We start from the raw sequence: 16,031 nt of genomic DNA on the forward strand, positions 1-16,031 counted from the left end.
GATGAGTAATGCATGTAAGAATCTTCTTATTGGTTCTTGGACATTTAGAGTATTTCTTCTGCAAATTGCTTGTTAACATCCTTGATTTATCAGATTGTCTTTTTTCTACTGACTTGTAGCTGTGTATTTTATATTATGTTTACTGATCCTCTAGCACATCTTCTCCCAGTATGTCACCTGCACGTTGTTTTAGTATCTTGTTTATGGGAACAGTCAAATCACTGATTTATTCCAGTTTATTTATCTTTTCCTTTATGGTTAACCGTGACTTTTCAATGTTATTTAAGAAAACCATCTGTACATTAAAGTTAAGATGTTTGATTATGTTTTCTTCTAAAATTCAAGAGGTTGACATTTTTCATTCTTAGCTATTAAAATCCATGTGGAATCCATCTTGTATGTGATGTTATATAAGTAGGGTGACTATACCACTTATCGCCCAAATCTGGACACGCTTTTTTTTTATAATATGTGAAGTTTATTGTCAAATTGGTTTCCATACAACACCCAGTGCTCATCCCAAAAGATGCCCTCTTCAATACCCATCACCCACCCCCCCATCAACCCTAAGTTTGTTCTCAGTTTTTAAGAGTCTCTTATGCTTTGGCTCTCTCCCACTCTAACCTCTTTTTCTTTTTCCTTCCCCTCCCCCATGAGTTTCTGTTAAATTTCTCAGGATCCACATAAGAGTGAAAACATATGGTATCTGTTTTTCTCTGTATGGCTTATTTCACTTAGCATAACAGTCTCCAGTTCCATCCACGTTGCTACAAAGGGCCATATTTCATTCTTTCTCACTGCCATGCAATACTCCATTGTGTATATAAACCACAATTTCTTTATCCATTCATCAGTTGATGGACATTTAGGCTCTTTCCATAATTTGGCTATTGTTGAGAGTGCTGCTATGAACATTGGGGTACAAGTGCCCCTATGCATCAGCACTCCTGTATCCCTTGGGTAAATTCTTAACAGTCATAGGGTCGGTCTATTTTTAAGTTTTTTGAGGAACCTCCACACTGTTTTCCAGAGCGGCTGTACCCGTTTGCATTCCCACCAACAGTGCAAGAGGGTTCCCGTTTCTCCACATCCTCTCCAGCATCTATAGTTGGACACTCTTAAGAATGAATGGAAATAACAGTTATGAGTAAAATGCTGAGACAGAGGGTGTACCCTGGGAATATCTCAGCCACTTGAGGATGCATATTACCCCAGACAGAGGAAGCTTATTTTATCACAAGTGGAAAGTGCCCACAAGTATTGTGCAGTTCATCTTTTTTCTCATGAATTTGTGATGGCAGTTCTGTCATACGATAAGTTATCATATAGGAATGCCTGTTTAATTTGTCATAACGATAATTTTCCTTATATCATTCCATACTTCAGACAGATATTCTACTGCTAATCTCTGTCAACACAGATTTAAAACATGAACAAATATAGAGCAATTCAATGGGAAAAAATTTACCATTGGTAAATATGTGTCTGTTTTCCCTGCTTATTTACCAGCTTATTGTTTATAGCCTTTAGATGAAAATAGGCTTATTTGTCTCTGCAAAACATTTGACTTCATAACAACAGATTCTTTGTTTTTTTCTTTTTCATATTGTTATTTAAATTGATCATTTTCAGGATCCTTTGAAGAAAGCACAATTCTAACCATAGTAGGCTCTGGATTTTCCCCCAGTTCAGCTGTATTGGTCTCTGTTGGACCAGTGGGTTGCTCTCTTCTTTCTGTGGATGGTAGGTCCTTTGTAAAATTATTATTATTACATTTAATTGTTTTTCTCATAAGAGAAAGTAGAGTCAAAGAGCAGTATTAAAATAGTCCTTCTGTAGAGTACCTCTGGGGACATGAAATTGGCAAACTTCTCTGGATAAATGCATTATGGTTTTTTTTAAATTTTTTAAATGTTTATTTATTTTTGAGAAAGAGACAGAGTGTGAGCAGGGGAGGAGCAGAGAGAGAGGGAGGCCGAAGCAGAATCTGAAGCAGGCTCCAGTCTCTGAGTTGTCAGCACAGAGCCCAATGTGGGGCTCAAACCCAGGAACCACAAGATATGACCTGAGCTGAAGTTGGACGCTTAACCAACACACCCAGGCACCCCAAATGCATTATCTTTTTAATCTTTGGTTATGACCACAAACTAGTTCTTTCAGTGTTGGACAGTGTGTTTTATCCCTTAACTGTTGATTTTTGTTCTTTTTCCCTTATAAAGTGATTATATAAAAGCTTTCCTTCTTGAGGTGCCTGGGCGGCTAAGTCAGTTGAGCGTCTAACTTTTGATTTTGGCTCAGGTCACGAACCCAGGGTCGTGGGAGCCGCATGTTGGGCCCTGTGCTGAGCGTGGAGTCTGCTTAAGATTCTATCTCTCAATCTCTCTCTCTTTCTCTCTTTCTCTCTCTCTTTTCCTCTGACCCTCCCCTACTCACATGCACATAAGTGCACAAACTCTCTCAAATTAAAAAAAAAAAATAAAAGCTTTTTTTGGTGTGTCTCTGGGACACAAAAATATAAGAGATGCCACTCTGGTATTCGATGGTGCCCATGCTTTGACAGTGTCACATTAATAATGCAGCAAAGAGACATGGTCATCCTCCCTGAGTTCGAGTCCAACAAAATCTCTATCTGTTAACATAAAATTTCAAGATTATTCACATTTTTTACTCTTGAAAAAGTGAGAGCCATGATTGTGTATTTCCCTAAATATTACCTTTCATAATTAATCCTAGGTGTTTTCCTTAATTTTAATAGGATTATATAAGCAAGTGTATCTTTCATATAATTTGTTTTTAATTCAGATACTCTATGCATTCTTGAGATCTAAGTCAGTAATGCATCTGTGTTACAAATGTGCATATATTGTTCTGAATGAAGTGTGAAGGATAGATTTTCATTTAGTTTTTGATCACCTTTCTTGATGAAACCTGATATTTTACTTAACATAAATCACATATTGGACCAACAATTTTAGAATTATTGATATAAATGATTTTCCAGATTAGGATTTTAAAATTACTAGCACAATAATCCCCTCCCACTTTTGGGGGGCCACAGTAGAAATCAGGAGTAAATTGTTCACTTTGCTTTTATTATTATTTCACCTACCTTTTTCTAACAGTGTCTGAGTCATAACATCAGGTAGTTGTAAAAACTTTCGCCCCATTCGTATGTGAGTAGTTTTCCTCAGATATATTTCTTGGGATATAAAAATGAAGCCCACTATTTATATTTGCAAATGTAAACTTTCAGTAATTTTATCTTATAAAAACATTTGTTTTATCATGTTTTTCTTTTGTTTCACAAGAAAATGAGATTAAGTGCCGGATTCTGAATGGCAGTGCTGGACATTTCCCAGTTGCTGTGTCCATAGCCGATGTTGGACTAGCACGGAACATAGAGGGTGAGGTACTCTACTTCATTTATCAGAATCAGATCTCACACATCTGGCCTGCTTCTGGGAGCCTGGCAGGTAATAGTTAATTGTTCTAAACAAAGAAAATTGCATACATTTCCATCATTTCGTTGTACTGTTTCTAGAACAGGGTGGAGGGAGAGGAACCCAAAGCCCCCTCATATAGATCAAAGGAGACTCCCCTTTTGGAAAGCACAGTAATTAAATGGCTGACTAATTCTTTTGTTTCTTATGAAGCACAAGTCAGGGTGACTGCTTATACTTACATCTTAGGTTATTGAATTAATATCATCAATTATTACATGTTTCTATAACAAGCTCATCAATTATGTCAAGATAAGATTTATTAGTTATTATTCTGCTTACCAGCTGCTCCATTTGTAACCACAGTCTCAATGGAGCTACTTGACCCAGAAAAAGTTCCAGGAACAAATCGGGGAAAGGAAGCCTGACACAGAAGATGAAAAAAAAATAACACATTTTTCCTGTCCTACTTCATTTCCCTTAGTTTGGGATTTTTGCCTTGGTCTTGATCCTTTTGGTGTGTTTTGTGTTTTTATTTCACTTTATTTTATTTTTATTTTGTTGGGATTATTTCTGAGTTTCCCTTTTACTTAGCGATAATAAAATTTGGGATTTGGTAAGAGTCTTAGTTGACTTTAATTTCATTGAGAGTCTTAATTCACTTTCAGAACACAAAATGGTTGAACATATAAAACCAGCATAATTTCTCTTTAGGATGGAGAAGACACTATAGAAAATAGCAGTTGATAGTAATGCCCCAAAACAGATGTTGGTTTGCAAATCTGTTATTTCATTAAATCACTTAGCCTAGTTTCCTTTATGGTTCCGGACTTCAGAGCTCAGGCTGTACTATGTGGCAGTGATTACACACACTGAGCCTAGTCCTTGATCTATTTGACGACCCATCCATTGGATGATAAGAAAATTCTTGAAGGATGAGTTAGATTCTTGCCAAAGTTTCCTTTTGGTATTGTTGACCTGTTATTGTTGTTGTCATTTCCTTATGAAGGCGGTACTCTTTTGACTCTGTCTGGATTTGGTTTTAATGAAAATTCAAAGGTGTTAGTTGGAAATGAAACCTGCAATGTGATTGAAGGGGATTTGAATAAGATAACCTGCAGAACACCAAAAGTAAGACATCTGATTTTAGTTATTTTTTTTTCTGAAAACTAATGAATTAAGGGACATCTCAGGAGAAATTTAAACAAGTGATATATTTACCTAGGAACTGCAGCATTATAGTAACGTTCCTTCACAATTATTTCTTCAACATCTTTCTGCTAAGATCCAAATAGGAAGTATTATATCCACATTCTAGATACCTAACATTTAGAAAGACAGACATAGAAACCAATACTAAACAGTGTGTTCGATTTGAAATAATAGAAGTAGAAACAAACTGGGGGCGCCTGGGTGGCTCAGTCTGTTAAGTGTCCGACTTTGGCTTACAGTTTGTGTGTTCAAGTCCCACGTCAGGCTCTGTGCTGACAGCTCAGAGCCTGGAGCCTGCTTCAGATTCTGTGTCTCCATCTCTCTGGCTCTCCCCCACTTGCACTCTGTCTGTCTCTCAAAAATGAATAAATGTCAAAAAAAATTTTTTTAAAAGAAGTAAAACAAAGTAAAAATAAAATAGAGCGAGGAGAGGCTGTCAGAAGAGTTTCACAGAAAAATAGATGGCCTATCAGAGCTTGAAGGATGAAAGAGAGTTGATCAGGTAAATCTAAGTATGAAAGAACCTTAGCACTAACAGTCTAAAAAAATTCAGAGAAGCAAATCTTTTGGTTTTTTTTTTAAGGACTATATATTTTAAATGTGTTAAAGTTTCAGTTTGTTGATAATAAATAAATACACAAATCTAATACCAAAAAAACACCCCCATGTGAAGTTCCTTGTAGAATATTGCATCTTAGCACTAAATTGTTGTTCTTTCTCTTAAAAAATAGTGTTTAAATTTAAACCAAGACTCTTGTTTGTTTATTATGTGCACAAAGATGCTGAATATGGTAATTAACATTAAAAAAATTTAGCAGACTAATTGGGGGTATTATGTAGTTGAAATCTATAGGAAGAGTAAATTAGAGCATGTGTTGGACTGAATGATGATGAGAACCTGGAGGACAGGGTAAGTGAAAACATTGTTTAGATTTTCTGTTTCAGCTAAAGGCTGAGTGCGCATTAAGCAAATACTGTGTGCTGGAAAAACTGTTTTTCCTAATTGGGAAATCTGTAGGTCCTCTATCAGTGAGAACACCAAACGTTTTTCTTAGGGGTCCAAGTATTCGTCTTGGATTGTGAATCCAAGTCAGCAAAAGATATAATAATGTGATTTGTCAATGAAGAGGAATAGATTACATGAGTGTATTTTAAGAGCAAAATGTCAAAACTTTTAGTATTTTATGCTTTATTAATTTAAAAGAGTCACTTATCCAGAGCATCTTAACTATATTGCAGAGCCCTTAGGAATCCAGTAATATAGATACATTTAAGTTGGTCATAACCTCCCTCAAAACCAGTACATCATATACCTTTATCTAAAACATTAAAACACGTAGCCTGCATTTGACACCACAGCTCTCTAAATATCTGAAAATTGATTCTGATTCACAACTTTGAAACAAAACATCTTCAGCAGTTTATTTTGAATCGTTCTAGTTGTTTTTAGCCATCAGATTTCTTCATCTCAACATTGAATATTTTCTAATTTTTTTCTTCTTATTTCAGAGAACTGAGGGTACAGTTGATATTTCAGTTATTACCAATGGATTTCAAGCCTCAGCAAAGGATGCTTATAGTTATAACTGTTTGCAGACTCCGGTTATAACTGATTTTAGTCCAAAAGTACGAACAATACTAGGTAAGGAAAATTTTAATGAGATCAGTCATTTGACATGTGCATGAAAGATATATATGTATATGTAAGATGCATGTTTGTAAGATATATATACATACGTCATCACACATACATATACATCACATATATAAATGTAAACTATTTCTAGAAAGGTTTTTGAAGTATAGTTTCTCCTGCAATTTTTTTTATTGTTTATTTGTTTTTGAGAGAGAGAGAGGGAAATCGAGCACACATGAGGGTGGGGTAGAGAGAGGGGGATACAGAGGATCCAAAGAAGACTCTGTGCTGACAGCAAAAAGCTCAATGCAGGGCTCAAACTCAGGAACTGCAAGATCATGACCTCAGCTGAAGTTGGACACTTAACCAACCAACTGGGCCACCCAGTTCTTTCTTAAAGCAAAACCAGCCACAAGTTCTATTAGTCTATTTATTATTTCACTTTGAACATGTGTGATAAGGAGAAAAATATTAAGTTTTTTAGAAAGTACTTTGCCATCTTTTTTTTCCTCTGTGAAACAATTAGGTATGAATTTTATCTCCATATGGCAGATATCAATTCTTGCACTGATTTTTCTTTTGCCTCTGCAAGCGTTAGGATTTCCTAAATCTGATGAAAGATAAGAAATGAGTTCATTTACTTAATATGCAAATTTTATGCCACATAATAAGTGGAATCTTCTTCTAAAACTTCTATTGTCTTTTAAAATAATAGGAGAAGTTAATTTAACAGTTAAGGGTTATAACTTTGGCAATGAACTCGCACAAAACGTGGAGGTGTATGTTGGAGGAAGATCCTGCCAGATTTTTCACTGGAATTTCACAGATATTAGATGTCTTTTGCCCAAGTTGTCTCCTGGAAAACATGATATCTATGTAGAAGTCAGAAACTGGGGTTTTGCATCAACAAGGTATAGTAATGACCATAAACTCATGGGGTTGTGGGACACATGGGGCTAACAGCTTTGGGATAAGAAAAGAAGTAGCCATTCATCTTCTAATATTTGCAGTTGCTTTCTTCACCTATCTCTATCTCCTTTTGCAAAAGATTCTGAAAATATAAAATGCAATACGTGCTTAGTTTTGAGAACAATTCAGATTATGTTGTAGGATTCTCTGTAGAACTAGATCTGTGTATATATCACATATTTTCATTCATTCTGGAAATACTTACCGAGCAGTTAGTTACTTGTTCAGTGCTGAATTCACAGTGCAGAATAAGAGGGACATGTCCTCTGCCATTAATAATACCCACAATTTTGTTGGGGAGGCAGATTTCAAACACATTACATCAATAACTTAATTATAAGTATGAAAGAGGCTATGAATAAGAGGTTGCAGGTCTGTAAGAGCATATAGTAGAGAGCACTGACTTTTCCTGAGGGACAGGAAAGCATTCTCTAGAAGGTGACAATTAAGCCAAGAAATGGGTAGGAGCTGGCCATCTGAAGGAGAGGATAGAGAGAATCTTTCTCCAGCTTTTTCCTGTAGGTAACTTCTCACTATTTTCTTCCTGGAAGCTGTTTGTTAAAATTTTGAAGTAAAATTTCAGTGCTGGCCTAAGGAAAGTACTGGTTTAGATACTTAGAAAAAGAGAAAACTAAAATTTAGGAATTAAGAAAAAAGCAGGTAAAGCTTAAGTCAGAATAGGAGGAGAGATTATCGCAGCAGAATCTTGAGGTGAAGGAAGATGAGCAAGAGCAACCACGAACAAACCCCAGAACTACATCCCCCCCTTTGATTAACAGGGCAGCTGGTTTGTGCTTTTGGTGTGATGGAGATAATGAATAGAATTGATAGCATACAAAGCTGGGTGTTTCACTGGCAGTTTAAGAAATACCAATCCAGGGGCACCTGGATGGCTCAGTGGGTTGAGCATCCCACTCTTGATTTCAGCTCAGGTCATGATCCCAGGGTCACAGGATTGAGCCCCGTGTTGGCCTCTGCACTGGGCATGGACCTGCTTAAGATTCTTTCTCTTGCCCTTTGCGCCTCTCCCCCCACCTCTTCCTCAAATAAAAAAATAAAAATAAAAAAATAAATAGCAATTCAGTTGCATAGAGGAAGTGAAATAAAAGTTAATACAAAGACTCATTTTACTTATGGTGAGAGCTAGGATGTAGGAGTCTACTTCTATGTATCAGGTCAGAACAGCAAGACCTCCTCGGAGACACATCGTCTGTAACAACGCAAAACAAATTTAAAACTCTCTCATTGAAATAGTGGGAAGGGAGATCATGACAAGTTTCCAACATATATAGAATAATAAATTCAAATTAGTTGCATACAACTTTTATTTCTTTTTTAAAATTTTTTTATATGTTTAATTTTTGAGAGAGAGAGAGCATGAGCAGGAGAGGCGCAGAGAGAGAGGAGACAGAATATGAAGCAGGCACTGTGCTGACAGCTCAGAGCCTGACATAGGGCTCAAACCCACGAATGGTGAGATCATGACCTAAGCCAAAGTCAATGCTTAACCAATTGAGCCACTCAGGCGCCCTATTTCTTAAATGAAATGTATGGAATTTCATTTCTATATTCTTACAGATGATGAATGCTGCCTTTATGTTTTACTGTAATGAATATGTAAAATATTTTAAAGGACAGCATATATTTCTTGTGACCTCAGTTCTCATAACCATATTTATTTCACAATATTTTAAGTTCCTCCATCTGAAATTATTCTGCCATGGGATTTTTAGAAAACTAATTTTCATTGTTAGGGAAAAACTATTATTATATACATTATGATTATATATATAGTATGTTGTTACATGTTATATGATTATATTATTATTATATATATACACACATACATACAAACCATCCAACCAAATTAAAGCCATGATAATTATCAAATTATCTAGTTTGAAAAAGTAATGTCTAATTAAATATTCAACTTCTTCCTCCTTTGAAATGAGTCATATTCTAATGAGAGTTTAGCAACAGGACGCCATGGAAAAGTCACTGAAACATCTACCAATTTTTCTTTTGCAGAGATAAGTTAAATGCTTCTATACAGTATATTTTGGAAGTGACCACCATGTTTCCACAGAGAGGCTCTTTATATGGTGGAACTGAAGTCACTATTATGGGCGTGGGGTTCAGCACAATACCGACTGAGAACACTGTGCTCTTAGGTAAGAGTTTTATCCTCACCAAAGAGTGTTATCCCTTTTTCTCACTGTAAAGGATGTGCTTATAGGTGCTGAGTTATTACACAAATACTGTTCAATCATGGAAACGTTATTTTTCTATTAGTGTATAAAAAGTTAAGTGTGGTTAAGGTAGTAAAGAGAAATTGAGTAACTTTTTTAATTTTAATAAATATTTTACATTTGATGCATATAAAACACGTTAAAAAGTTAAGGTCTCTGTTGTAAAAATAATCAGTACACAAACATGATAACTATCAGAAAAATATCAAAGATCCTGCTACATAATGTGGAGTTTTTGTGGCGCCTTTACTGTTTACTACTTATACTTCATTTCTATATTTTACAAAAAATATTTGAGAAAAAATTTCCCCCATCTTTTTTCTTTCTAGGGTCCTTCCATTGCAGTGTGATTTCATCATCAGAAAATGTCATAAAATGTATTCTTCATTCAACAGGGAATACATTTAGGATTACCAACAGTGGAGAAGATTCAGGTATCAGCCAACATTTGTATATTGTAAATAATGGAAGCAATTTACCCTGATATTGATTTTATTTTCATTTATTTAATACTTCAAAGTATTCAGAGAATAAATATTGCTATTTCTTTCTATAATTGGTCAGTAATTTGTCTATACTTTATCTCTTTGACATAGGGGGCTACATATAGAATGAGCCAGTGGTAGACTTGAGTCTAAAACGCTAGACTACAATTGCCAAGATGAGGAATCGCCATTCGATTTTATTGCAGTCCCAAACCTACTGAGTGTCTGTTGTTTGTTATTGGTCATAGGTCCCTAAATAAATATTCAAATTGACGTTATATAGATTTTCGCATGCCTCTATGCCTGAGAAAATTATGTTTAAAAAATTGACCATAGCTTTAAAAAAATATTCCATGTGACATTTCTGAACAACTTGTTATTGACTTTCTGATTTTTTTCAAACTGTTTCTTGATCATCAGGTTTGGAGGTGAGTGGCTTATTTTTTTCCTTAGCTTCTCATGATCATACTTTCCATTATTTCTGTTTATTTTTGTTACATGTTTAAATTATGCACATAAAAAATTTAGGATGTTAGCCTAAAAGAGTTTTTTGCTAGTAGCTGTACAAAAATGCAATATTTGCAAAGATAATTATTGAGAATTTTTACTCCTTTTCCTTTTTTCTTTTAAAAATGTGTCTCAATTCTTGCTCCTAGTACATGGATTAGGTTATGCCTGGTCACCATCAGTCTTAAATGTATCTGTGGGAGACACAGTGACATGGCATTGGCAAACACATCCATTTCTCAGGGGAATAGGATACAGGGTTTTCTCTGTATCCAGTCCTGGAAGTGTAATTTATGATGGCAAAGGATTTATGAATGGAAGAGAAAAATCTGCATCAGGTATGTTTCCACTTTGTTGAATTTTGTGTTATGTTCCTTTTTCCTAGATATAATAAAACGATATTGTTTATATTTAAAATACTTTTGTAGGGGCGCCTGGGTGGTGTAGTCGGTTAAGCGTCCGACTTCAGCCAGGTCACGATCTCGCGGTCCGGGAGTTCGAGCCCCGCGTCAGGCTCTGGGCTGATGGCTCGGAGCCTGGAGCCTGTTTCCGATTCTGTGTCTCCCTCTCTCTCTGCCCCTCCCCCGTTCATGCTCTGTCTCTCTCTGTCCCAAAAAAAAATAAACGTTGAAAAAAAAAAATTAAAAAAAAAAAAAACTTTTGTATAAATAATATGTATAAATACACAAATGATTTATTTGACATTGTATTGCTATAGTAAAAATATCAAAAATTTATAAACCTATTATAAGTAAATGTAAGCAATGTATTTTGTATATCAGAGATGATTTTTGATATCAGAAATGTCTTTCTTCATTCTGGAATAACCAACCAATTGAAAAAGTATTGAGATAAGCAAAATACAAAGAAAACTGGAGTATGTTTTAATCACACCAAACTAGTAGCAAGTAACAAACTTCTGTCGATTGGAATCAGCCTTAAAAATCAGTATTTCTCCTAGAACAACTCAGTGTAAAGTGTAGACTGCCTGTTTTGTTATATATATATATATATGTATATATATATATATATATATATATATGTGTGTGTGTGTGTGTGTATGTATATATAATCACTTTGAACTTTTTCTCATGAACACAAAGTATTGTTTATTTTTCACTGCATGTTGAGTTTTTCTTTAAAATTTGGTAAGTTATGCCATACTTAATGTGTTTTTCTAGAAAAATTAATGCTGGCTCTTGTCTTCCTGGAATGTAATTTTATTATACAAGATGGTTCTTTTATAACCAGTGAATCATTTTTTTACTACTTCCTGTTGAAATGTCATGTGCATGAAAAATAATAAACCTGTCATCTGCATGTGTGTTTGAATGATCATTTGAAATTTCTTTTTGAGGACGCATTAATTGCTTGTATTTATTACATACAATCTTATTTTATGGCAGGTTCATTTTCTTACCAATTTACTTCACCTGGAATCCATTATTATAGCAGTGGGTATGTTGATGAGTCTCGCTCTATTTTTCTCCAAGGAGTCATTAATGTTTTACCAGCTGAAACCAGGCACATTCCCCTGCACCTGTTTGTGGGTAGCACTGAAGCTACATACGCTCCAGGTAAGAGGGTTAAAGATGGAAACTCTGTTACTCCAGTGACCCAGGGTGTATGTGACCTTTCTGGAGGAGGAGGCTGATGACTAGGTCTAACACTGCTTCTGCCTCTGACCAACCACACGACCTTGAATAAATCTGGACTGTTCTAAGACTGGAATTTGTTCTATAAAATGAGGCCCATGTTAATGTTGTCCTACCATTCTCCCAGAATCCTTGTATGCCTCAAATGAGATGTAGTGTGAAGAAGTTCTGACACTCTGAGGGCACCTGGATGGCTCAGTTGGTTGAGTGTTGGCTCATGTCATGATCCCAGAGTCAAAGTCTCCAGCCCTGCATTGGGTTTCACACTGAGTATGGAGCCTGCTTGAGATTCATTCTCTCTTTCTCTCTCTCTCTCTGTTTGTCTCCCTCCCTCTGTCCGTCTGCCCCAATCATGCTCTCTCTTTCTCTCTCTCTCTCTCTAATAAAAAAAAAAAATGGGCCACCTGAGTGCCTCAGTCGGTTAAGCATCCAACTCTTGATTTCGGCTCAGGTCATGATCTAATAGTTTGTGGTTCCAGCTCCATGTCAGGCTCCGTGCTGACAGTGCAGAGTCTTCTTGGGTTCCCTCTCTCTCTCTTTTCTCTCTCTCTGCCTCTCTGCCACCCACCCCCACTCACACTTTCTCTCTCAAAATAAATAAACTTAAATAAAAAATAAGGTTCTGACCCTCTGTATGTGCCCCAAAATATATTAAGATGTGAAATGATGTTATTGTTTTATTTTCCCTATAGAATCTGGCTTTAGAAACATTGAAAAGGAAATTATTTTTATATTCACTTTTCTCTCTTTACTGCACCATCTTTGTCCAGGTCTTTATTTTAACTTTGTATTGCCTGAGCCCATCTTGTCACTAAAACAAAAGAAAAGAAAAAGTTTTAATGGAATATAAGCCACCACCATTAAAATAAAGAGTAATGCATTCTGAGAACGGTTCTTGTTTTAGAATATTTATACATGACTTATGGGTAGTTCTTTTTATCTAAAGGACCTGTGAGTTTGCACTTGGGAAGCTCTGGGACAGACTGCCTAGCAACAGAACCCCAGTGTGGCCTGAACAATACTGGGGTTAAAAATTCAGATAGATTGGTTTTTGAGCTTTCAAGTTGTTTTTCACCATCTATAAGCAACATTAGTCCATCTGCTGGAACATTACATGAATTGATAACAATTACTGGATGTGGCTTCAGTAATCTCACATGTGCTAATAAGGTAAGAATATAGTGATCTCCTTTTTACTACTGTGTACTCAATAAAAGGAAAACGTTTCATCCATAACCTCATAACGTAATTCCTAACAGCTTTATTGCAATATAATTCATATACCATACAATTCACCCATTGAAAGTGCATAATTCAATAGCTTTTAGTATATTCACAGAATTGTGTATCCATCCCCACACTCAATTTTAGAACATTTTACCTTAACCCTTAGACATTATCCCCAACCTCTCCAACCCTTCTAGCCCCAAACAACCATTATCTATTTTCTGTCTTTATGGATTTCCCTATTCTCGACCTTTCTTATAAATAATTGAATAATGTATAAATAATAGAATGATAATAATAAAATAGAATGTATAAATAATAATGTGGTTATTTGTGACCAGCTTTATTCACTTAGTGTAATGTTTTCAAGGTTCTTCAATGTTATATACTATGTTTATCAGTGCTTCATTCCTTTTTATGGCTGAATAATATCCCATTATATAGTATGCACATTGTATTTATCCATTTATCATTTATGGGCATTTAGATTGTTTTCACCTTTTTGGCTATTATGAATAATGTAGCTATGACCATTCATGTATGGTCATAGTTTTAAGATTGATCCGAGAGATGCTTTAATCAGCCCCCTAAATCAGTTTTATGAGGAAAAAAGTTTGCACATGATTAGATTTTTAAAATTCAGTTGCTGTTAATATAAAATTTAAGTTCACTCCAGAGTAATGTATTGACTTGTTTCCATATTCATCTTACTTTCAGGTTACGATTGGTAGCTACCCCTGTATTGTAGAAGAAAGTAGTGATAATTCCATTATTTGTCATATCGACCCTCAAAACTCAATGGACGTTGGCATCAGGGAAATTGTCACATTAACTGTCTACAACCTGGGCACTGCTCTCAACACACTGTCCAGTGAATCTGATGGGCGTTTTGTACTTTTGCCAAACATCGACATGGTGCTGCCAAATGCAGGATCAACTAGTGGAATGACCAGAGTGACCATAAAAGGCTCTGGATTTGCGGTTTCTTCTGCAGGTGCAGAAGTCTTTATGGGTCATTTGCCATGTAAAGTTCTATCTGTAAATTACACAGCCATTGAGTGTGAAACATCTCCCGCTCCCCAACAGCTGGTGAAAGTGAATCTTCTAATACATGGAGTGCCTGCCCAGTGTCAGGGGAACTGCAGCTTTTCATACTCAGAAAGTATCACTGCTTTCATAACGAGAATCCTCCCAAACTCCATCAAAGGACCTGGAGAAGTTCTTATTGAAGGAGACGGTTTTGGCACTGCCTTGGAAGACATTGCTGTTTTCATTGGAAACCAACAGGTCAGAGCAATAGATGTTAATGACAATAACATCACCGTGCTGGTGAGTCCTCTCCCAGCTGGACTTCATCCTCTTAGTGTTGTGGTGGGAAGTAAAGGTGTGGCTCTGGGGAACCTTACGGTTAGCAGCCCAGCAGTTGCATCTGTCACACCCACTTCGGGAAGCATTGCTGGTGGAACTCCTTTGGTGATCACAGGAAATGGCTTCTATCCAGGCAACACCACAGTCACTGTTGGGGATGAACCTTGTGAAATTATTTCTGTCAACTCCAGTGAAGTCTTCTGCAGTACCCCGGCAGGGATGGTTGGGAGGGTCGATGTGAAGATCTCCGTTAATACAGTTGCTTATCCACCTCTGTCATTTACATACACCTTGGAGGATACTCCGCTTCTCAGAGAAATTGATCCAAGGACAGGTACTCCAATGCCTTCCTTTTATTGTCTTGATATGATATTATCAGTAATATTTACTAGTGTAGAAATGGAATAATGTTTATCTGTGATTATTAAGATGTGTTCTAAGACAATCCACTTAACTCAATTAATACGTGGGATTTGAGTTCTGTGTAGTTTCCATTTTGTGATTATTTTTTGCACATTCTTATGATGAAATTTTTAATCAAATTCCAACTTCTATTTTGAAACAAAATCCCCATTAACATGACCTGAATTTCAAAATGAGGAAGAAATAGATGGGTATCTATGAGTTGAATTGATAATTTATGTCATTAATGCTGGTATGGCACAGGAAACAACTGTTAAAATTCAGGGGTAGGTTATCTTACTAAACATTGAGACTTTTTCTATGTGTCTTGTCTCCATGAAACTACAATTGAATACTAACTTATTAACTCAACAGAGTTCTTTTTTTTTTTATGAAATTTATTGACAAATTGGTTTCCATACAACACCCAGTGCTCATCCCAAAAGGTGCCCTCCTCTATACCCATCACCCACCCTCTCCTCCCTCCCACCCACCATCAACCCTCAGTTTGTTCTCAGTTTTTAACAGTCTCTTATGCTTTGGCTCTCTCCCATTCTAACCTCTTTTTTTTTTTTCCTTCCCCTCCCCCATGGGTTCCTGTTAAGTTTCTCAGGATCCACATAAGAGGGAAACCATATGGTATCTGTCTCTCTCTGTATGGCTTATTTCACTTAGCATCACACTCTCCAGTTCCATCCACGTTGCTACAAAAGGCCATATTTCATTTTTTCTCATTGCCACGTAATATTCCATTGTGTATATAAACCACAATTTCTTTATCCATTCATCAGTTGATGGACATTTAGGCTCTTTCCATAATTTGGCTATTGTTGAGAGTGCTGCTATGAACATTGGGGTACAAGTGGCCCTATGCATCAGTA

General features: G+C 36.1%; 1 protein-coding gene across 1 annotated transcript in view; it reads left to right on the top strand.

Annotated features, from left to right (window-relative positions):
* Window positions 1-16,031, top strand: part of PKHD1L1 (PKHD1 like 1) — a 165,122-nt gene that overhangs the window by 55,980 nt on the left and 93,111 nt on the right. Inside the window, exons 28-38 of the mRNA XM_043601613.1 lie at window positions 1,633-1,743; window positions 3,309-3,473; window positions 4,450-4,571; window positions 6,162-6,294; window positions 7,004-7,199; window positions 9,286-9,428; window positions 9,836-9,940; window positions 10,648-10,836; window positions 11,905-12,075; window positions 13,100-13,323; window positions 14,098-15,082. Coding sequence (XP_043457548.1) covers window positions 1,633-1,743; window positions 3,309-3,473; window positions 4,450-4,571; window positions 6,162-6,294; window positions 7,004-7,199; window positions 9,286-9,428; window positions 9,836-9,940; window positions 10,648-10,836; window positions 11,905-12,075; window positions 13,100-13,323; window positions 14,098-15,082 — 2,544 coding nt within the window. The remainder of the gene's footprint in view (window positions 1-1,632; window positions 1,744-3,308; window positions 3,474-4,449; window positions 4,572-6,161; window positions 6,295-7,003; window positions 7,200-9,285; window positions 9,429-9,835; window positions 9,941-10,647; window positions 10,837-11,904; window positions 12,076-13,099; window positions 13,324-14,097; window positions 15,083-16,031) is intronic.

Source organism: Prionailurus bengalensis, chromosome F2 (genome assembly GCF_016509475.1).
Source record: "Prionailurus bengalensis isolate Pbe53 chromosome F2, Fcat_Pben_1.1_paternal_pri, whole genome shotgun sequence".
NCBI lineage: Eukaryota > Metazoa > Chordata > Mammalia > Carnivora > Felidae > Prionailurus > Prionailurus bengalensis.